General features: G+C 32.6%; 1 protein-coding gene across 1 annotated transcript; it reads right to left on the reverse strand.

Moving 5' to 3' along the window:
• Positions 1-1,290: 1,290 nt before the first annotated feature.
• Positions 1,291-23,580, reverse strand: LOC130896301 (H(+)/Cl(-) exchange transporter 5). Its single transcript, XM_057804298.1, has 16 exons — positions 23,344-23,580; positions 23,143-23,231; positions 18,696-18,843; positions 16,356-16,382; positions 12,942-13,032; positions 11,800-12,049; positions 10,371-10,532; positions 8,733-8,880; positions 8,378-8,517; positions 8,106-8,288; positions 7,836-8,050; positions 6,943-7,151; positions 6,528-6,879; positions 5,325-5,488; positions 4,637-4,850; positions 1,291-1,967 (listed from the first exon to the last, which is right to left on the reverse strand). The coding sequence occupies exons 2-16, from the start codon at positions 23,215-23,217 to the stop codon at positions 1,877-1,879; spliced, it is 2,469 nt and encodes an 822-aa protein (XP_057660281.1). The 5' UTR covers positions 23,218-23,231; positions 23,344-23,580; the 3' UTR covers positions 1,291-1,876.
• Positions 23,581-23,762: the final 182 nt, after the last annotated feature.

The following is a 23,762-nucleotide window of genomic DNA, read 5'->3' on the forward strand; positions in this document are numbered from 1 at the left end:
TTTACTTTTACTAATCTCTCAAATTTTCACATGGGTAACGAAACTTTTCACATTTTGAAATGACAGGCAGTTATCAGCCGGTTTGTTTCATACAGTGGTACAGTATTACCAAATATCATATTTATTAAGTGGAGTTAGCTTCTTTAACCTTCAGGTGTCAATTATTGGAACACTGTTAATAACTGGTGTATTTATCTTATAAAGAAATCATGAAACAGTAAACTAAAATTATGTTTAAAATGGAAAATAATTTTTTTTCCAATCACTCCTTAAAAAAATTGTTTCCCTGACCTTAACATAACTTATTTTACCCCCTAAAAGGATGATGTGCACCAAAAAATTTTTGCAAGCATTTTAATACAGAAGCGCGAACATCAACGTTTTTTTTTCGAGGTGCCTAGTCTCCTTACTTTTGCAATTTGTCCTTTTTTATTCTATCCTTAACAATCAGTTGAGAAAGGAAGAGATCATTATAATATTTGAATATTAATTACTTGTAAGAACGATTTAAATAATTTATTAAGTACATTTGATAAATTAAATATGAATGAGGTAAAACACAATCCAGATTTACCAAAAATGGCAATGGCAAATCCAAAAACCCTTAACTGGGATTTATTTAAATTAAAACTTGGGAATATCAAACCATATGATGAAGATATTAATAATTTAAACAAATTCATAAATATATGTGAAAAATTAATTGAAACATACGCTATTTATAATGATCATGACGTGTATTGGAAAGTATACAGAAAAAATGAATAGAAAAATATATGGCCAAAAATCCAAAAGAAATAATTTTGATGTCCCATTTTGGAAGAAAAATTTAAACTCAGACAATTGTACTACAGAACTGTTAAATGGACACTCTCCTACAAACTGTTTCGTTAGTGATGTGAATCTTCAGGAAACTATTATAGAGCAAGTGACAAATAGTGATATTTTAGTAATTTCAAATTTAGAAACTAAGGTGTTATCCAAATGTACTTCAGACCGTTATTCAAAAATATCGATAAATTATTAGAGTTCCAAGAAATTGAAATATCCAAATAGAAAACGAGATTTTTTCAACTAATACACAAATAAAAGAAGGAAAATCAATAAGTTTGCCAAAATTAGTTTTTAAACAATCAAATATATAAATCACCAAATTTAAGTAAAATAAAGTAAACTATGTTTTTTTGTATCGATAAAGTTTTTTAAAAACGACTTTTCGAAAGTTATATATATAATTGGAGAGAATTGTTTTTCATTTAATGTGTAACAAGTTTTAAATAAAACAACAACTGGATATAAAAATGTATTTTATTACATATATTATTCTGAGCATTATCTAGAAACCACATAATTACATAAATATACATATTTGCAAGTACTTTTCATCATAATTTATAAAATTACCAAATAGAATGTTAGAAATACTAAAAAGCAAAAGATTTATTAAAATTCGAAATACGAAGAAAAATCAGTGACAAAATATTGAGGTAAAGGGACTTGAAACACTTTGTATTGATATTTTCTAGTTATAGTTTTTTACGCTTATCTACAACACGTGGCAATCTACATCACAATTAAGTTTGCAATAATTATCAAAATTATGAATGTTCGAAAACCAAGAAAAGGAGCTACAACAAAATTTATAGTAATGGAATATTTTAAAACCGTCAAATTTATTTGAAACATTCTATTTCATATATATTTAAATAAACAAAATATTTATAATAGGGAAGACAATTGTGTGGTGTGTATAATTACAAAAATAATAAATATCTTGTATAATGTGGATATTATTTAGTTAAACTTAAATGTTATGTTAATCAATATAGTATACATAAAGAAACTAATTGTACACGGGGAAAATAAACTTTAAAAATTAGTTGAAGAGGACAGAGTTCGGATCTTCATTGTCCATCTGTTTGATGTGCCTCAACACATCTTTTTTCGTTATCACTCCAAGTAATCGTCTGAAAAAACGAAAAATTAATTTTGAATAATCTTTTACGCAGTCATTTCATGGACGATTTTGAAAAATATTTTATAATAATTAGATCGGGCAGTGTTCGGAAACGTTTTTATTCATCAATGTAATCTCCTTCAAAAACCTCAATAGTAACGTTAAACAGTTTGTTGATTTTGTACCACAGGAAATTATTGACTTAATCCAACATACCACCAAGCAAGCAAAACATTTTACCCATGTCCTACATAACCCAGACGATATCCCAAAGTTTCTAGCACTAAGTTCCACTCATTTGCTCCCAGGCGAATGATCCCACTCAGTACAGACCTAATACGTGCTTTCACACTTTATATAGAATACTTACAGAATTTATAGGCACGTCAAGGAAAATAAAAAATAATATCTTAGCAGAGGAACAGAAAGATTACAGAAGAGATTACCAAGGGTGTAAACAACAACTTCTTGTGGACTCTGTGATACTTCGGCAAGCACTGAACCACCCAACTATTGTAAGATTCCTTTCAACAATGATGATGGGATGGCGAACGAACCTACATATGCAAATCGGTGCATACTTCATCAGTTCTGAGGAAATACCCATTCGTAGATAAATATACCAGGGTGGCTCCTTAGTGGTTTTGCCTTGCAATAAATCCCCTATCCACCATGTTAATAGATACGATGTATGGTTTCAATATCAGAGCTAATAGAAACACCAACTGTACCATCTCCCATCTTCTCTACAAGGATGACATCGAGCTATTCGCAGCAAAAGAGCGTCGAAACACCTCATCGATACACATAGATTCTCCACTGATATATACATATGGAGTTTGGATTAAGTACAAGACGATACATCTGAAGAAAGACATTGTCATTAACGGAAATGTGCAACTACCCAATGGAGTTATCGTAAATACAATGGACCATACCTACAAATACCTGGGTTATAGCATACTAGGTTATTGGATCAAAAGCAGGTAAAACTTGTAATCCAGGACCTATACACAAAAAGAGTAAAATCCTTTTGATACTTGTAACCAGGATGGGTAAGTAATACCAGCTCTACACTTAATAATAATTATAACAATAACTAATAAAAAATAATATAAAAGTCAAGCAAATAGACAGGAAATATAAAATAATAAGAAATTGGCAACCAAAAAAAATAAAAATAAAATATTTGAATATTAAATTAATCAAAGTACCACGAGATTTGTTGATAGAAACAGTTTATTTAAATATAAAAAAACAAAATGTAAAAACGAATAAATAGAAGATTTGACAATTTTGATTGTAATTGTTCCCCAAAAAGCGCCTACATAATTTTCATATCAAAGATTTTTATTAAAAAAAAAAATTGAAATTGATAGAAGAATTGGAGGAATAATTCTAACAGAAGGAAACAAAATTGGACATGATATATAGCAAATAAAAAGGATTTACTCGATCGCAGCAAGATAATGTAAGGGGAAAAGCTTCTGGTAAGCAACAAGTATAAGTAAACAGTGTGATCAGTATAAATATAACTTTCTACAATGTAAATTGTAGAAATGTGTACTAGCATCATATTATTTCTGCGATATATGGTACATTACACAAAAACATTGAACACTCATACTCCAGCTGTTTCAAATTAATTAAATAAATAAAACAAAAATTATCAGACTTATTTACAGATAACCCAAATATAAGTGGCATAAGTGGAGTTTTATTCTAATGAACCCAACAAATGTCAATTTTTATGTTTACATAACAGTATCACATAAAAACCGCGTGAATTTATTTACTTGAAAATTATCTTTGTAGAAAACTGTTATGGGTCATATAATTTTATTGATATGTTTTTAATAACAAGGAAATAAAATTATCACATGCTAATCGCCTGGTAGAGAGTAGTAATATAAAAATAAAATTTACAACAGATAAAAAAAACGTCTAGAGCCCTCAATTTATGTTTGGAGGGGAATGTAAATCCCGTATGAACCCTCTTCTAGTCAGAACCACTTAACACCCAAGTAATTGTAACAATACTCAACAACTTATGTCATTACATTCCTGCTGACCAGATAATCAACCAGCAGTTACAATTCCAGTATTCGCAGGTGAAAGAGCCATGACAAAAGACAATAATATGATAGGAACCTTCTGGCATTCCTTCTGAGCTTCGAGTAGTTCCAAAAATTGAAGTTACTTTTAATTTAGATGCGAACGGTATATTAAATGTTTCTGCCCAAGTTCTGGAAATCCCCGCAATACAAAGATATTGACATAATGGTTTTGGAAACTGAAAAATACATGGAAGAAGATGAACGGTAGAGACAGAAATGAATGTGAAGGCTGTTTGAGATGGAAAGACTCTCGAAACTTGATCTTGTTCTATGATACCCAATCCTTCAGTGAGCGCCGTTTTGAGGTCCGATTTCGTGGCTGATGCCGGACTTCTAGCCCGAACATGTCTCTTAAGTTCATCTCATGAATTCTTGATAAGATTTTAATCACTAGCAGAAATTTCGACATTGCTACTGCACGGAACCTGCCGAATGTAAACAAGAACTGTCCCATCCTACCTCACAAGTTAAATGAAAGTCTCATAGTTCTTTGAAGAAACAGAGTACAACTAAATTTATAGAGCAATGAAAAATAATTATTTAATGTTAATACAATACTTACCCGTTATGTGTAACGAGTGTTTGCCTTAGACCTAATTTTCTAAACATATCTACAACAGTCTCCATAGGTGTCTGATCAGTTATGGTTATTGGCGCCATATCCAGTATTTTCTTCAATTTCAGAGGTGGAGGTCCCAAAGTTTGCGGGGTATTACCCTGGGTAAATAATACCAAGGATTGACCGCAAATACCATCGACCATTCTTTTCGCATTGGCTGTAATGAAAGATTATATATTTGAATAAATATAAATAGTACTAATTGTTATAAATTTCAATTGTTATATAAAAACACTTCTAGGAATAGGTTTTAAGATGTGGAGAACCACCTGCAGAGGAGTAATTCCTATATCAGGGCCAAACCCAATAGATCCCTTCCTCAACATGAAAAATTCCTTCAGTCCATCCAAAAAACCTAACGAACCTCTCTCTCCCTCTCTTAGGTATGGAGATTTAAAAGAAAAATAAAAGAATATTAATCTGAATCAATGAGAACTTTTAAAACGTGCGAATCACATTGTTTAGCTTTAAATATTAAAATTGAAAAAAAATTAATTATTGACATATTTTTATGAACTGAAGGGTTTATCTATGAAAATAATACATTTTTTGAATTTCTGTTTGTATAATACAACAGTTGATTTGATTATCAATATCAAAATAAGGCATTATTAAAAAATAAATTACTTACCTATTGCTAAATTAAGATCTCTTCTAACTACAAAACCTACTAGGTATTGAGACTCTCTGGATACTACAACGGGATACCCTTTATGTTCAGTCTCTTTTAATAAAATTTCTACATCATCGACAGTCATTGAATCTTGAGTAAGAACGCTCAATGTTTCATTTCTCCTAAAACATAAGCAACATTACAAGTTTGCATACCTATCGAGTTTAATATTTTTAAAATTTTTAATATTATAATCGTGTTTCATCTATGAAAATAATGTTTTATTTGGTTAAGAAAACTCAAAGTTACAAAAGCAAAACTGCGACTAACCCTCTTAATACTTTAAATTAAAACTGTTGATTATTTAACTTATACTCTTTTGAAAATACTAACAATGCATTATTTTCAAAATCAATTTTAAAACATCTAGCTTCAACTCCCATCAACAAAACATCTGAAGCCTAATAACCACAAATTGAGAAAAAAATCGTGTAGAAACTTTCAAATGAAATAATCCTAAGCAATGAAGAACATTTTCATTTTGGGTTAGTCAATCGCCAAAATGGTTTATCGCAAAACATGTACATCCACAATTTATCAATTATTGGTGCAGATTTTGAACTGGGGGTATTATTGGACTATTCTTTTTTCAAATTGAATCTGATACAGCAGTAATTGTTAATGTATACAATTCAATGTTCAATGACTGCACGAGAAATTTACTTCTCTCTTGTTTCAAAATTGGACCCTCGAATTGTGTTTTAATACTATCGGATTTCTTCTTATGGGGTTAACGGAAGTTAACGAATTAAATTCTGCATCAACGGAATTCAGCCATGTTATGCAGAGTGATTATGGAAAGTTTCAACAACAGATTAAATTTATGTCAACAAATGGCCGTTTGCCTCATACTTTATTTCATAAATCCTTTGTACGTTATAATTTGATAAAAAAGTAACGACCTAAAGCAGTGATTCCCAAAGTTGTCCTGGGCACCGTCAGGTGTCCACGGAAAGCTTTACAACAGGAGCGTACTTGAACTTTCAAAGTTAGATATGATTTTTTAATGAGTTGGGAATATGTATCAAATAAAACTAGTAATATTTTGAAAAAGGAAAAAAAATGTTGGAATTTCTGGCCTTAAGATTAAAAGCTTGTTAATTTCGACACACCCTTTCAGTTTTGTTATATGAGTTTCATCGTGCAAAAATCTAAACTTACTTAGGTTGCATGACATCAGCTGCCAACGAAGTATGTTGGAATTCATCTTTCGAATCCAAAAATGGATATCCGTTTAAAGCTATGTGCGCATCATAGATACCTTGTCTACCTAACGCATCGCCTACCCATTTACTTGCCATAGCGGCCGCCATCAAAGGAACAATGTACCTTACTCCGCCCGTTAATTCGAACATTATAACAACAAGCGAAATAGTCATTCTAGTAACACCTCCTAATACCGCTGCAGCTCCCACCATAGCGTAAAGACCAGGTGTAATGCAATCGTCTCCCGTCGAACATTCACCACTGAACAGCCAAATTTTAGGATAGTTATACGCTAATTGTTCCATACCTTCAATAGACATCAAATATTACTTACAGTTGTATATAGATAAAAAATAAATATTGTACTTACCGATTCCTACAATACGGCCAACAATAGCTCCCAAACACAAAGAAGGAATAAAAAGACCGCAAGGCACCTTCATACCAAAGGTAAAGATGGTCATGATTAACTTGAGGATAAGAGCTAAAATAAGTAACCATACCGCCCTATGAACTCCAGGACCTGCAGCTGCAATCTCTATAGCCGAATTGACATCAGTAAAGTTACGATTGTAATCACTAAAAATTAATAACCAATTAAATCATATAAATATAAAAAATCAATGACGGTTAAGAGTAGCAAAAACTGCGGCGAAGCACCTGATTACAAGTGCAAAAGAATAATCAGTCATCGAATAGTGAAAATATTATCAGTTATTCTCATTTTGTAAAACCATAATTGACTTACAAACGTAGATAAGGAACCCATCATTAAGAATTGTACAAGGGAAGATAATTTCAGTAAGATTAAATACAAAGACGAATTTGTCGCTTATTGGCTAGTAATAAAGCTAAAAAATCTTTGGCAGAAAAAGTTGTAAAGACCCTTTTTTGTTTCTTCATGTTTTTGTCGCCATATTTTAGATACATTATCAAATGGGGACTACTTTGGAAGATGTCACACTCCAGATTATAGAGATGCTTTGCTAACAGACTAACAGACTTGACATAACTCCTTAAGACTTTCCGCTCAAATGACACCTACTCAATGACAAACAGGCTGTTGAAAAGAATTTTTTGATTCCACTGAAAACAATTCAAAAAATTAACTTTCCAGACTGCTCCAGAAAGTACAGACACAGCAGTGGACGTGTTATTATTGAATTAGGACTACTTTGAAAGATGTAGTTTACCAGATTATAGAAATGCGAAAATAACAAGGTAGATTTGGGATAAACTTTCACTAATTCAAGATATTCTTACCACAAGTCATCTGAATTTGCAATTCCACACTGGCTAAACAAAAGGTAAATTAGTTGACTGGTATTCATTCTTGTGTAAGGATTCGGATAAGCAATTATGGCTGTCATAACAGTAACTAAAAGTACTTCTGTTACAGGATACTGTCCCAATTTCGAAGATTTCCTATATTTACACCAATATATATTCGCTTTGATGAATATCGTTGCAATTAATCCCTGAAACGAAAAAATGAAAATTACATTGTTTTTATTTTTGAAATAATCTACTTACCCCGATAATACCCAGGCCAATAAATGGAATCAACTCAAAAAATATCCAAGGCTTGTTGTATTCCACATAAAATAGGACGGAATGTTCATTTCCAAATGGATTTATTGATCTTAAGACGAAAGCAGCTATCAAAGCACAGAAAAATGATCTCCAGAGTGTCTTTAGAGGAAAATAATAACTCACCTACAATATTAAATTTTATAACAATTTCATATGTACCAATAGCAAATTTAATTATATTTAAAAAATTAAATTAAAACAATATCAATTACCTCTTCAAGACTGAACAAAACTCCACCAATTGGGGCTCCGAAAGCAACTGAGACGCCAGCTGCTGCTGAAGCCGATAAAATTTCTCTTTTCTTTGCTTCATTCCTTCCATACTTCGGAAATAGATAAGAGAAAATATTACCTATAAGGATATAAGTCTATATAAAAAGGAAATAGTGAACTGCTGTGGTAACTAATGTCTTAAAGCATTTTTTTTATTTTCCTATAAGGATATAAGTCTATATAAAAAGGAAATAGTGAACTGCTGTGGTAACTAATGTCTTAAAGCATTTTTTTTATTTTTATTCATTGTAAACGTTTTCTGATAAAAACTAGAGTCATATATATAATACTCACCTATAGCACATGCTATGTGTACCATCGGTCCTTCTTTACCTAAACTCAAACCAGCTGATACTGAAAGTATCAAACCGACACATTTTATTATAAGTGTCCATTTTCCAAGATACCCCCTTATTATAAATCCACTTAAAATAGTCTTGATCTGAAAAATGAAAGTTTCGATTCATATAAATCTATCAAAAAAGGAATACTACATCAAGGAGATGCAAAAAAAGAGAAACGTGATGAATTTTCATGAAACTTGTTATTTTCATTATTTTCTTTTTTTTTTATTCGATAACAGTTAGTGTTGGTAATAAGGATTGTAGAAGAGATTCATTGTAAACGTTTTGTCGCATCTTATTTGAAAAATAAAATTCAAGTAACATAATCCTAAATATATGCCTATCAATATTCATATTAAGATAATAAATAATGACAGATTATTTATTAATATGATTTCGAATAGTGTTGTGGGTTGAGGACTCAAAATAAAATTATGTTATATTATAACAACAATGTTCTAATTTGTTTATGTTATATAGTTTGTCTTATATACAGTGTGTCCTATATACATGGATAGATATTTATATCGATACACTGATTATTGTTTCTCATCTAATTTCAAAATTTTTTGTTCACTTGATTATCTTCATCACGTTTGAGTTATGATGTACCATATATTTTTAGCCTTGATAAAGATCAAATAAAAAAATCGAAACGTTGGCATTTTAAAAAACTCTTTGGACAGTTTTATTTCGAGTCCTCAACTCACAACCATACTAGGAAGGACAATAATATAAACAATAATAATTATTAATAACATGATAATAATAATTTTAAAATATAAGGAAAATAGTCTTATGCACATCTGTGCAGTAAACAAAATCACTGTTTTCTCATTTAGTTGGTATAGCAATCGATGCCCATATACAACCAAATTAAAGAAGATCTAATCTCCAAAAGGTACTGCTCTGCTCCCTTCCTAGATTTATCCCAATTTTTTGATAAGGTATGGCATAGAGGCTCAAAAATCAAACTTAATAAGGTCCTTCCTGATCCCTACTGGCAATTGCTTAGATCATTATATAATGGGCAAAAATTTCTGCCTACTGTACTTTCATAATGCTATTTTGAAAATTGATTTTAGTAAACTTTCTTTGGAGAAAAAAGAAAAAGAAAAATGAAATAAAAAGTCAACATATTATTTTCCTCATACTGATAAAACATAATCTAACAAAAAGACAAAAATAAAAACAAATCGTTGGTTGGTTAGCTAACAGACTAAAATAATTCTGGGATGTATCCCTTGAAATAGTTCCAGGGGTAGAAATAACAAATGTTTATACCCGGGAAAGGATATTTTAGAAAGTGCTTCCACTTATATGTATTGTTTACACACGATATAGTAACTGTTAGTGAAAATAGGCTAATAAAATATAAAAATAAAATTATTATATGCCACATATTTGATATTTGAATCAAACCGTTTGAGTACTACAGTTTACGCTTAAATGAAAGTCTGTTTGAAATGAGATTCCGACAGATCACTATTGTAATTTTCATTTATAAATCGATCTTCTAATTATTAACAAATGTTGTGAAACATTAATGAAAATTATTAGCAATCATTTAATGGTACCAACAACTTACCTCTGGTATACCAGATCCACATGCGTAAGGGGCGAACATACGCACCAAGGAAGCTGATAGGGCAGCAAATAGAAGAGCCCATATTATATAAAATAAATATGAAATAATATAGGCACCTGCACCGGCTCTTGTTTGGCCTAAGAGCTCAGCCCATGTCTGCCACTAAAACAATAAAATTCTCGTTGTAGTTCAACGTTTGAAATTTATCTACCTGGTAACAACGTTTGAAATTTATCTACCTGGTAAAAGCGATATTAGATAGGTTAGGTTCAAAATTTAAATACCTGGTAAAAGCGATATTGGTTAGGTTAGGTTTAAAATTTAAATACCTGGTAAAAGCGATAGTGGGTTAATCGTAGAGTCAAAGATAAACTTCATGTTCAAGGATTTTTTATTCTTATTAGCAATAGAGTTGAATATTAATAGCAGGTCTTTTAGCACGTAGCTTTTTCAAAAAAAAGAGACTTTAGGGACAAAACATGAAAAAAAGGACATTCAGGGACCTATAATTTTACTCATAGATATCAATAATATATAAATGAAAATTTTTTTATACAATGCGGTACAATATGTATGGAATAAATTCAATTTTAGCGTTATTATGTACTATGTGAAAAAAACATGAGACGTCCTTATTAGCAAAAAACTGAACCAAGTGCGATTGAAAGTCATCATCATTTGTGAAAGTTTGACCATTCAAAATTCGAAATAAATGTTAATCAGATATTGCCAGATCAGGGCTGTATGGTGGATGTGGCATCACTTCCCAGCCAAGCTCCAATAGTTTCCCATGAGTTGCCAAAGATGTGTGAGGCCTTGCATTTTCAACCTAACCTAAACCTTGCCAATTTGACAATTCTCGCCGTTTTTGTCAAAAAATAGGGGGAAAGTGTCCCATCGAAATAAAGTCACTACTGTCATTAATCAATATATTCACCAAATTTGTATATAGTTTGGAATATCATTTGCCAATTACTGGAGGGCAGTAGCAAGTCCCAGGTTTCAATCATGGTGTTCTTTACTTCAGATTGAAACTGCCTAATATTGGTATATTACACACATTTTCTTGGGAATTGAGATAAAGGGAAGTGTTAGTAAAAAGTGTACTAACGCATATATTTGTACTGACACGATGAGTAACGGACGATTGTTTTTCAAAAAAAAAGTAGCTAAATGTGATAATTTCCAATTCCAATTATATAACTATGTTTAATTTCATTTGGCAGTCATAAACAATTGAAAAAAAAGTGTTTCTGAGCACCATCGTCAAATTAAAGTATCTGACAATGTGGTAAATATATATATAAAAATCATACAATCTTTGATGCAAAATTTAGGAACCAATTTGCAAAAAAGAGACATTTAGGGAACCAAAATCAAAAAGGAACTTCTAAGGACCTCACGAAAAGCCCTGTAATAATGTTTTTACCTGCGAGCAATTCTTGGCTTCAAAACTAGTTTCATTCGATGACCAACAACATTGTTCCTGATTTAACCAGAACGCCTGCGGACATATACCAAATTTTAAATCTGTCATCCAACTAGCACCTATATCTATAACACCGGCTATAGCGCCAGTAAATAATCCTACTAATAATACGCACAACCAACCCGACCAAGCATCGTGCACCCCCTCTAACAGGTTCCATATTGAATCTTGCTTCTTTTTAACAATGTGCCTAAAAAAAGAAAAAGAATAATATTATAAAGTAATAAGCCGTAGATGGATAGATTGAAATGTAAGGGATTTCTACATGTACTGCGAGTTTGAAGATCTCGTTTGTCATCCCTTTGCTAGTACTAGACTGGATATGTATGCTACAGCTCTTCGTATAATCTCATTTAATAGATGCTGTTATTTCAGACGGTAAAAAAACCTGCAGTAGCAGTTGTTTTTCATTTTTATTTACTCATCCCATTTAGAACTCTGAGAAAGTGAAATGTTCCTATTTAAGTCGATGTACTAATAAGACCAGTTTTTGGTGAGTATCTGGTGCAGATTTAGACTCCCGTTATAGTGCTTCATGTTATGTGAGACGGCCACAAAACCTGTAGTAGCATATGTCTTTCATTTTTATTTTCTCATCATGTTTAGAACTCTGAGAATGTAAAATGTTCCTATTTAAGTCGATGTACTAATCAGACCAGCTTTTGGGGAATATCTGGTGCAGATATAGACTTCCATTAGAGTGCTTCATGTGTTTTCAAGTTCGACTTCTCAAGTGATCACCCCCTAGGAAGTATAACGATTCTGGTCCAGTGAAAGAAGACTTAGCCCCCATTTTACCAAATAATTTGCTTTCTCGTGATACCTCTGTGTACTTCTACCAGATTAACCTATCAGCAATAGTTCAATACGTACCTAATTGAATTACTTAAACATATTCACAATGGAAAAAAACAATTGTAGTAAAAAAATCAAGAATAGTATTTGAAAACTGGGTACTGTCTTCAATATATTATTGGTAGAAAATGATAATTTTTCTTTTAACACTGTTATCTATATAATATCAACGAAAAAGTAATGGAATAACTTGTAAAAACTTTTTTATTTCAATAAACATCACATACCTATGTCGCATACGATCTCTGGCAATATCCCGTTGCCAATCAATTGTGTGAAAATCTTCATATTGTCCAATTCCAGGAATATCGGCGGTTTCTAAAAACATTAACGTTTATTTTTGGTCATTAAAACTTTTAAACAATTTCATAATAACCGAGGGTTGCTACTTAAATTTTGAGATATGGCAACACTGATGTGGATATGTAAAATCTGACATTGACATCTCTTAGTGTAACAATCTTAATGGTGGACATGCTCAGAACGTGATGTCATATGAGTGCGAGATACTTAAAACATTAATCTTGGACAAAAACTGGAATTACATCGCGTAGTATAATTTTCTACGATTTTCGACGTGGATTAAACCAGCAGGAGGATGCCCATCAACTCGTTTCGATTTTTGGTGATGAAGCACCATTTTGAGTCACCGTGTTTCGTTGATTTTCCTAATTTAATCGTGGTCGTACTACAGGATGAATTTCGTGAAGGTGACGTGGATTAAACCAACAGCATTATGCCGATTAACTCGCTTCGACTTTTGGTAAAGAGCAGTGGCGGATCTATGGGATGTGTGCAAAATTTTCTGTAAGAACGTAAATTTTTTACATATATAATTAGTTTGAAGCTACTTCTTCATTAATAATCTGTATAATGTCTCAGTTACATTTACTTTGCCTGAAATCAATCAAAATTGGATGATATTTTGATTTTTGTGTCCGCTCCGTTTATCTAGTTTCATTGAAATGAACGCGCACTATCCAGTACGCACAAATACAGTAACTCAGCGGTCTTTTCTCAAAAATTTTTCCCCGTACAATCTATCCATTCCCCACCAATAAAATTCGAGAACCGCCACTAGTGATGAAGCACCATCTCGAGCCATAGTGATTCGTTGATTTCCCGAATTCAATTGTAATCACACTTCACTACAGGATGAATTTTGTCCAAAATAGACTGTTGTGTCAGAAAGAAACATCGATACTGTACGTAAACTGATCCTACAAGATCGCTCAAAAAAGGGTGTATCGATGGGAGCAAAGAAATGCTGAAAAAATTCAGTCGCTGTGCTCCAAAAGACGTCTATAAGATCGTAACAATCGACTGTATAGGTCTTTCTAGACGAATCAAATTCAACCAAAGTTGTTCGCGCACAAAGCACTTTGAAGCAGATGATCGCCTGTTTTGTGTTCGGAAAACTGGAGACCGTTCCATCAGAGCAGCGTGAAACGATTAATTTTGGATGGTACACCAGCATTTGTTTGCCAGAACTGTTCAAACAGTCAAAGCTTCGAATTTATCCGCAGTACAGTCCTTGTTTGACCGCCAAAGATTTCTTCTTATTCCTCCAGATCAAAAATAAACTACGAGGTCAACGTTTTTCTACACCTGAAGAAGCGGTTGATGTTGATCCTCAATAGGAATGGGAAAAATGCTTCGATAATTGGTTCAAACGCACGCAAAAGTGTATTGATCTCAATAGATTGCATTTTGGAAAACAATTAAGGCATATCCAATTATAAATATTTGTTTTTAATTGTCTATCTCAAAACTTAAGTAGCAACTCCCGTATTTTACTAAGTAAAATATAGCAGAAAACTGGGTTGTGTGGTGAAGAAAAGGAAACAAATAAATCTAATTAATAAAAAATCAAGGAATTGTGCAGTATCAATGATCTAGTATGAAAAGATACAACTTTTAGTAGATACATAGGAACTGAAGATAAAAAATTGAAATTAAGTAAGAAATGCATTGAAATAAAAAAATGAAGCGCAACCTCAATAATCCGAACTAATTAAAACCAAAATAATCATTTAGTATTTTGGATTTTTTTTTTGATATTTCTTTATTGATAAGAGAAAACATTCTATTGCGAAACAAATAAAAACAAGAATTTTTTAATAAAAAATAAGTACAAAATTATATAACACATCATTCAATAAGTCGTGTGACACATTTTTTGTCAAAAATCGATTTTATTCCCAATGTAATTTCCTTCAACATCAATGCAATCATTGCAACGCTTCTCCAACTTCTCGATGCCTTACTTGTAGAAGGATTTGTCTTTTGTACCAAAATAGGCTTCAGTTTCATCAATTGCTTCTTCATTTGAGCTGAATTTCTTACCACCGAGTAATTTTTTTAAATCATTAGTCACTGAGAGCCAGATCTAGACTATACGGTGGATGATGAAACAATTCGAAATGTAATTAGTTCAATTTAACCATCGTTGCCATCGACTTGTGAATCGATGCATTGTTTTGGCGAAACAGTGGTTTTTTCTTCGACGTTTTTCCTTGATTTTTGCATTCAAACGATTCAACAACTCTATGTAGTATTCACTATTGATTGTCTCTCCATTTTGAAGATAGTCAATGAACAATATTCCATGAGCATCCAAAACTACTGAAGCCAGCTGACTGTTGTGCCTTTGGACGCTTCGTACATGGTTCACCGGCTGTAGTCCACTCAGATGATGATCGTTTTGATTCCGGATTGAAGTGATAGATCCATTGTAACATATCGACGCAAAAAATCTGATTTATTACCTGTAAACATGACCAAATACTGCTCCGAATCATCAACATGTTCTGATCGACTGTGAGTAAATGCATTTGTAAAAAGCTTTTTCATGATCAAATATTCATGCATGATTGAAAACACACTGTCTTCTGATTATTTTCGATGGAGTAGAGACCGGATAACACTTTTGGAGGCATTGCTGAGCTTGTACAGTCATATACAGTGGAGAACTTCTTGTGATGACCAGAATTGTTATGAAACTAGTGGTCAATCTTCTACCCAGTCAAATACCACCTTAAAACGACGGCACAGCAGCTAACCACATCTGCAGATTCGGTGAGCAAGCCTTGGAGCATCAAAGCAAGTACCTTGAATGACTAATACTAACACTTTAGTAAGTGGGACTCTAAAACCCCATAAAAATAATCTGCTTTAAAAAGAGTCTATGTATTTTCGAAGCATAACAATGAAATGTAGTCTTGTACAAAATATCTCCTAGGTATAGATACCCCAAATAATCTACATTGCAACAGAAAGAATCTATTGTGTCCCCTTTTTTCCCTGTTGCATTGGGGATGCTCTGGTTATACATATATAAATCCCACTCGTTTCAGACAGTTCAGGGGTGGGATGGCTCTAATCACCAAAGATATTTATTTCATACACCCCCAGGTATGATGCTCTGAAGAATCAGCGCCTACACGTTGCATTCTCTGCTAAATTTAGCACCTTCAGGTGTCCCAAAAGGCGGTAATGCTCTGACAAGACTCCTGAGAGTATTCATAATTTGTCTTACTTAAGTTAATTCGTTTAATAGATGTGTTAAGGATTTATTGTAGATCCGAATTATTGAGCTTGTACTGTATGTGAATTAGTTTCAAAATAAATTGATTATTTACCATGTACTCCTGAATATGAAACCGAATCTGGAACATAAAAACCATTCATAAATATTTATTAGGCACTCAAGTGGAATGGTTACATATTTAGTACAATGTTTAAATTACACTTTCACTTAATGTTACAAATATAAATGGAGTGTTTCTTATATTGCAATTGAGTGAATTAAACGTTGGAATTAGCAGAAACGACCATGTTATATTTATATATAATATAAAATAATATTTATATACAAATATATATATATATATATATATATATATATATATATATATATATATAAATATATTTACTATATACTTGTAGGGCCAACTATGAGGATTTCAATTTAGTAATTTGATACAAAGTTGGATAAAATTAAAAGAAACTTGAATAGTTAATAGAAAAATACAAAGGATTAGTTTGAATTATACACTGCCAAGCAAAATAGATTCATAATCTGTTATTTGGTTGAAACTTATTTTACTGATTTAATTTTATTGCCATCCTATATATAGTGAAAATTATAAATCACCTAAAATTGTTGATCGTTTTTTTCGACATTAACGGTATTGTGATGACTGAATGGGTTCCAAAGGGTCAGACTGTCAACCAAACTTACTATTTGTCAGTTTTGGCAACACTGCGATAAAGAGTTCGTAAAAAACGAAGAAAAAGAACAACTCGTAGATTTTACACCAGGACAACGCATCTGCCCATAACGAGCTATCTGCGAAGCAGTATTTGGTCAGTAAGCGCACTCCAATGCTCGAACACCAGCCTTACTCACCAGATTTGTCGCCGTGCAACGTTTTTGGTTTCCGAAGATAAAATTGCTGGTGTAGTACTGCTTTTTGGACGAAAACACTACTGCGAGCTGTGAATATAGCCAATTCTACTGAGGTTTTTTATGAGACGATTGTTCGCACAGGTTTCAAGAACCTTTACCTATGGATGATAAAAGGGGAATGGGTCTAAAATTGCTGGGATCATGTAAAGACTTCCCTTTGTAAGTTTATATTACCTTTGCCTTTAATTTATTTGGGACAACTCATGTCTCGAAGCTAAGGTTTAGAAGTTCTGCAAGTGTGTGATCAATATGACCTCCTAACTCTTTTAGTGTGTTCACTGTGATTGCATCATCTCCTGGTGCTTTACCACTTTTGAATTTGTGTAAGATGTTATATTAGATACCTAACTGAACTAAATAATTATTAATGATTTTGTTTTACTTTTTTTCTGAGACGTTATAAAACTTCAATGTAAAGTTGTTATTATAACAATTACTAAATTGCAGTGAATTTTGTAATGATGCATTATTGGCGGTATCCCTAACATATGTATTTATTGCCTTTTGTTGCTGTATAGATAAAGTACACAAACTTGCATTGTTTTTGGGTTGTTCAGTGTCAGTTTGTTGTTCAGCATTTTATTCAATACTGTATTCAATGTTACTATTAGCAAATTCTTTGTTTAATGTTGCAAATGGCATTCATTATTTTATTAGCAGTCATTAATCTATTAGTTGCAGAGTCATGTATGTACTGCTCAGCCACGGTAGAGGTTTTCCATCCTCCGGGGCGTTTTAATGCAGTAAGATCTGCTCCTGCATCTACCAAAAGAACGCTTAAATGTGTGGTCAGTATATTGTTCTGGATTCGGAAGATTTAAAAACTTTGCTGCTATTTTTGGCACTCTGCCTATTTTGTTTGTACCCACTACTTGCTGGGTGCTTTTTTCATTTTTATAATTGAGCAAAAACCTTAGTTGAGTGGTTGGTAGCCTAAGAATATATTATAAAAAACTAATATGTATTTGAACACAAATCACAACAAACTTTCAATTTTTATTGTAAACACTAACATAACCTCGAAAAATCGTATTGTGTACTTCTTCAGTCTTCTTAAATTTGGCCTTTTGCTTTTTGCCTTTCGCAGTCAGATTCATATTGTATTCGCGTATTCTCTCTATCGTTCGAGACCACATATAACATAAGAAAAAGAAGCATTTCAATAAATGTATGTTTTGTTATTTTTTAGTACATGTGTGAAATAAGCTACTTTTCATTTTCATAAGTGGTCGTAGGAGAAAGTACAATGCTGTTCGATGGCAGTAATAATTCAAATCTAATGTCTAATTTGTTTTAAATACATAACATTTTATATAGCGCTTCGTATGACGAGAACCAATTTTTATAGTCTTGTTCCGAGCATTACAAAAATATATTCATACCGTAATAATAAATCAGTCAATCCCTGTTTTACGTACAGTCCCGAGATTTTTTTGCTACTCCTAAAAAGCGATTTCTCCAAACCATACATTCAACTATCACACAACTTGATATAACAAATAAAACTTACAATGCGACAAGCCGTCATTCTCTTCGTCCCCCAATCTAGTTGTATGATGAAAATCTCCGCCTCCTACGGATACAGATGTCTGAATGTCCACCATATCTTCATCCGGGGAAGAAGCTACGAACTTAGCTCTACTATGCCCGTTTGCGTGCTAACACATAATAAGAAAATATTCACAAACATTTTTAAACATATTATTAATACACTTTCAATAGACAACAAGTGAAAAAACTAAGGAACGGCGAATAAAACCATAAAGAATAAATATAGAGGATGCGCAACGCGGTTGGGAGGCGATCGATATCCCATATTGGTCAAAAGAGATTCGGATAATAGCACGGTTAATATTTGAGGTGGCTAGAGTAGGTCAATCGACCTGCAATTTATCAAATTGGGTTATAAGAGTTTCAAAACAAAAAATATTATAGCTAAAAAAGGTTATTTAAAAAAAAACTTCGTACAGTACAGTCTTTAGCCAATCGGTATTAATGGGACACATTTAAAACATAAAAAAATTGGTCTTAGCTTTATAATGAGTGATCTATGTTATTATTGAATTATTTTTTTGGTAGTAAAAAAATATCAAACGAAAAGTAAACTATATACACGATAAAAAAGTATTATATCATACAGTCAGGAAGATACAAGCTTAACTTCGTCAAAATAATAGTTTATTTGAAATATATTAAATGTTTCCTCCCCTGGCCATAATAACAGCTCCCAACCGCGTGTTTATAGATCTAATAAGTTCTATGCTATCCTATTCTTCAGTGAGTTTTTGCTTCCATTAAAATGCACGTCTAAATCACTCAGGAACCTTCTCCAAAAGCCACGTTTTCTTTTATGCGCACTACGCGAATCTTTCCCCGGATCTTCTGTAAAATTGTCATCTTCCATTGCTACCATGCAGGCATTCTCTGCTTTCGTCTGAACTGAGAATGGACCCCAATTGTTTGTCAAACCAATTAACGTGTTCTCTGGCGGACTGCTCAGTGAGCTGGGGTTATTTTGGGGACAGTAACTGATCTGTTGAATCCAGGTTAGCTGACTTAAGTCTTTTTCTGTCGGTCCAGCCACTCCTCGTATTTCTATGGGCTCTTGTTAGATTTGAATATGTGTGAGGACCCGATTTCTCAGCAATGTAGTGACAATGAATCGGTTATGTCTCTCGGATGTGCACCATTTTCTTTCGAAACCGCGTCTTCGAATAAAGGTATCAGTCTCTTAGTAATTACAGTAAACTCTGGAAAAAGCAGACTGACTCATGTTCATCGCCCTGACCACTTTTCGATGACTCTGGCCTTGTCGTAATAGGATGACCGCTTTATCACTTGTGTCCATTTTCCAAGGTTGTTAGGTGTACGAATGCCAAGGTTTTTACAATCAATAGTGTAATTACAACTTATACATTCACTTTATTCGATTATGTAGTCTATTATTTCGAATGTTCAGTTTTTAAAAGGAGCGACCTCTATAACTACAGATAATTCAGCCCAACCCAAAATCTTCAAAAGAAAAATAGCTCCAAATTTATGTATGTACATTGAGATCCAAAAGATTAATCAAAAAATCCATTATACTACAATATATGATTAATAAAGAAGATTAAACATCACTATATACAAATACAAATACCTATGTCACATTTTATAAAAATACTTCTAATGGCCGTATTCAATCATCAATACTTGAAAAATGGTGTTAAAACACTTAAGTATTACTCGTTGGATAATCATCTAATATAGAAGTTGGCATAGTCTGGCAACGCTGTCGATAAAGGTTAAAACGAAGCATGTTCGTGTTTCAGGCAGTTGTGTCTATGTCATGATAACACGTGCTCTTCCGAGTTTTTTAGAATGAATAACGGATACAAGATCACGCTTCAAGAAAGAGTTGGAAGACGTACCAGAAATTCTTGAAAACGGGCTCTGTAGCCGACGCGCCACGTTCTGAACAACCGGTATCTGTAACAACTAACGAAAATATGGAAACAGTGGCACTGGCGTTAATTGAGCAAGCGAATCGATCTGCAGGGGAGAACTTTAAATATCCGATCGTTCTTTACGACGCATGCACTATCGAGTTTATCGTCCGCGTTTCCTCTACGTACTTCACGAGGATGATTTCGATCGCAGATTGGATTTTTGCGAGTCAGATACCGTCAGAATTATCCGCAATTCCAGCATTCCATTTTGTAATCGGATGAAGTAACCTAGAAGCTGAACCGGAACAACCAGAATTCTCAAGAATTAAACCTGCCTGGGGTGTGTGTATAAGCAGGTATCCATGCGGCAAGTTCCTGGATCTGTACTTTTTTGTGGATCACGTGACGGGCCAAAATTATCTGGAAATGCTTTTACGTGGACAAATGAACAACGAATCAACACTCGGAACATCCGTCATTTTACGGAGTATGGAGTTTCGCCGCACTACGGATTATCTGTGCGGGAGTACATTTTGGAGAATGGATAGGCAGGCGAGGATTCGTTGAGTGGCCAGCACGTTATGTGACCTGACAATCTGTGATTTCTTTCTGTGAGGCCTTTCCAATGATAGCGTTTCTACAAGAGGTCCACGCACCCTTCCCGACCTCCGATTGTAATTGAAGAAGAATTTGATTCTCTTCTCAGACAGCTTGGCATGCCTCTCAGTTGCCGCAAATGTTTTAATTAACCTTTTCAGTGCGACGCCTTTCTATAGTCAGGCTATTGAAGCTTTCCCATTGTAGTAGGTCTAGACCAATGGTCGGCAAACTTATTAGCCAAAGAACCAAATATTAACATCGAAAAGAATTGGAATTTTTCTAACATCGAAAAAATTAGATTTCTTGTCCATTGTATTTTATAATTAAGATGTGATTTAAATGAGATGAGATGAAATAAAAATTCTTGGAATTGATAATGTTAATCCCTTATCACATAACTTTACAAATTTCTTCCAGGAATTTCTGCACACAAAGCGTTTTTTGGTAAATAAGAATCTCGTGATTTTTTTCTTTTAAAATAATAAACCCTTTCTTTTACGTCAGTCGTATTTTTGCCCCTGTTGTTGGGATCGACACAATTCTATCGAGGGGAATATAATGTTTTTTTGAAATGACATTCCATAAATATTTGAGACAGCCGTACTTAAGGAGCCAAAGGGCTACAAAGGGCTCTGGAACCGCACTTTGCCGACAAGACGAATGTTCTGTGCTTGCCGACCACTCCTAAAGTCCATCACAAGATTTTCAACATTTGAATGCTGCAATTGACTAAAATAAGCCCATAAACTTATTCTAATGGATTTCAGAAATTATCAAGAAAATAACATTAGCAGTAAAGGTTAAGATCAATTTGAAAATTCACAGAAACCCTTTTTCAAATCCCTTTCAATAATTTCATTTTGACATTGCACTTTTCCTCTTAATGAAATTTTGTTGCATGACTTATGCCGACCTCTGCAAATGAGGTTTTTTAAAGGAGATTACTCCTATTGTACAGTTTTGTTGAAGATTTACGAGGGATTAGACATTGTAACTAAATTAACAAAGCATTATAAGATATTTCTCTTCATCAATCATTAACAACAGATCCTTGCATCAACGATATGAGGTTCATTCCAACTGCATTTATTGATACAAAGTGATTGAAACTATTTAGTACATGATTTGATTTTGTCTAAGAAACAAGCTGAGCTTTTGGGGCATAGATTAAACAACTTTAATTTACTTTCTCCGGGTATGAAAATTTCTTATTTTAGACATCTTGACAATGAAATGAAACCTTATTTTTCTAAAGATGATTTAGAAAATTGTAATAAGTCGCTTTACTCCTCAAAAACTAGTTGATTCAAACTTTTTTTTAGTTCTATTAGGATATTTATTGATCATTTCCCTTATAAATTTGTATATGATTCTGTCCCATTTTATTTTACCTATTTTCCTATCATACCAATTCATTCATACCAATTGCATTAATTTTAGTCAGCTTGAATTACCAATTTAATATACAATTAATTAATTCCCAGTTACAGAATTTCTTATTTCTATTAAATATTGCTATATTTGACAATTTACACCAGAAGGTGTGAAATGTTGTATGCTGATCAAAAATTACAAGTTACTAGAAATCCTAACATTATAAAGATTTAATTAAAATTAGCAAACATGTATGTATGTTATTTTGGAACTGATATTTGGAACTCTTTCATAATATAATAATACAACCAATCATTAAAATGATTATCAATATTTTCGGAATAATTATGTTTAGTTAAAGATTAATATACTATTTTATTTTTCATTATAATGATAGTTATAATCTAACCCATCATTGCAAAAATTATAATGATTGAATAACAAATAATTATTCAATGTAAAATAATAGCACTCAACTATTCTGCAATATTACAGATGTTTTATCAGCTCATTTTCTAATCCATTAATCCAATAATATCAAATATCACTTACCTTTTTGTTCATTGACTGATAAGACGGAGAAGAAAGTGTAATTACACCACCCCTTTTCAGCGGATATTTTTCCATAATCAAGCTTCAAACTGAAATATGTTTACAATAATGAAAAATTCATGATTCGATCTAGTCCTAGTCTAGTTAAATACTGAGTAAAAGTATTTTTGTAGCAGTGTCACTACATTCCAATGTACCTACCATTTTGAATAATTTTCCAAACTTAAAATTTTACAACCAATTCAATAAATTTTTTGATTAACTAATAACTTTACTTAAATATTAATTGTCGTGTACAATTTAAAAAAAAATGATTTTAGACAATTTATTACTGTTGTTAAACGTCAACTATAATCGATATCATGTCACATAACTGTCAATTTTTCTATACTCATAGAACAAATAACTAAAATGTCAAATCTCAGATTACGCCACAGAACCTGTAATAAGATCCTAAAGAACCTAAAAAGCTCAATTTTCAAAGTGAAATTTAAACTTCAAATGTCAGTTTAAACCACAAACATCGACTTTTTCACGTTTTATAGATGGCGTTAACCGGCGGTTTGGAGGTAGTTTAAACTTTAGTCTAATATGATGCAGATTTTTCAAATTGTTAACGT

Source organism: Diorhabda carinulata, chromosome 7 (genome assembly GCF_026250575.1).
Source record: "Diorhabda carinulata isolate Delta chromosome 7, icDioCari1.1, whole genome shotgun sequence".
In the NCBI taxonomy this organism is placed as follows: Eukaryota; Metazoa; Arthropoda; class Insecta; order Coleoptera; family Chrysomelidae; genus Diorhabda; species Diorhabda carinulata.

Coding starts and splice junctions, on each gene's coding strand:
- LOC130896301 (XM_057804298.1), bottom strand. CDS start 23,217: ATGGAAAAATATCCGCTGAAAAGGGGTGGTGTAATTACACTTTCTTCT. Junction 16,383..18,695: donor GAATGACGGCTTGTCGCATT/GTAAGTTTTATT, acceptor TTTATGTTCCAG/ATTCGGTTTCATATTCAGGA. Junction 8,518..8,732: donor ACACATAGCATGTGCTATAG/GTGAGTATTATA, acceptor ATATCCTTATAG/GTAATATTTTCTCTTATCTA.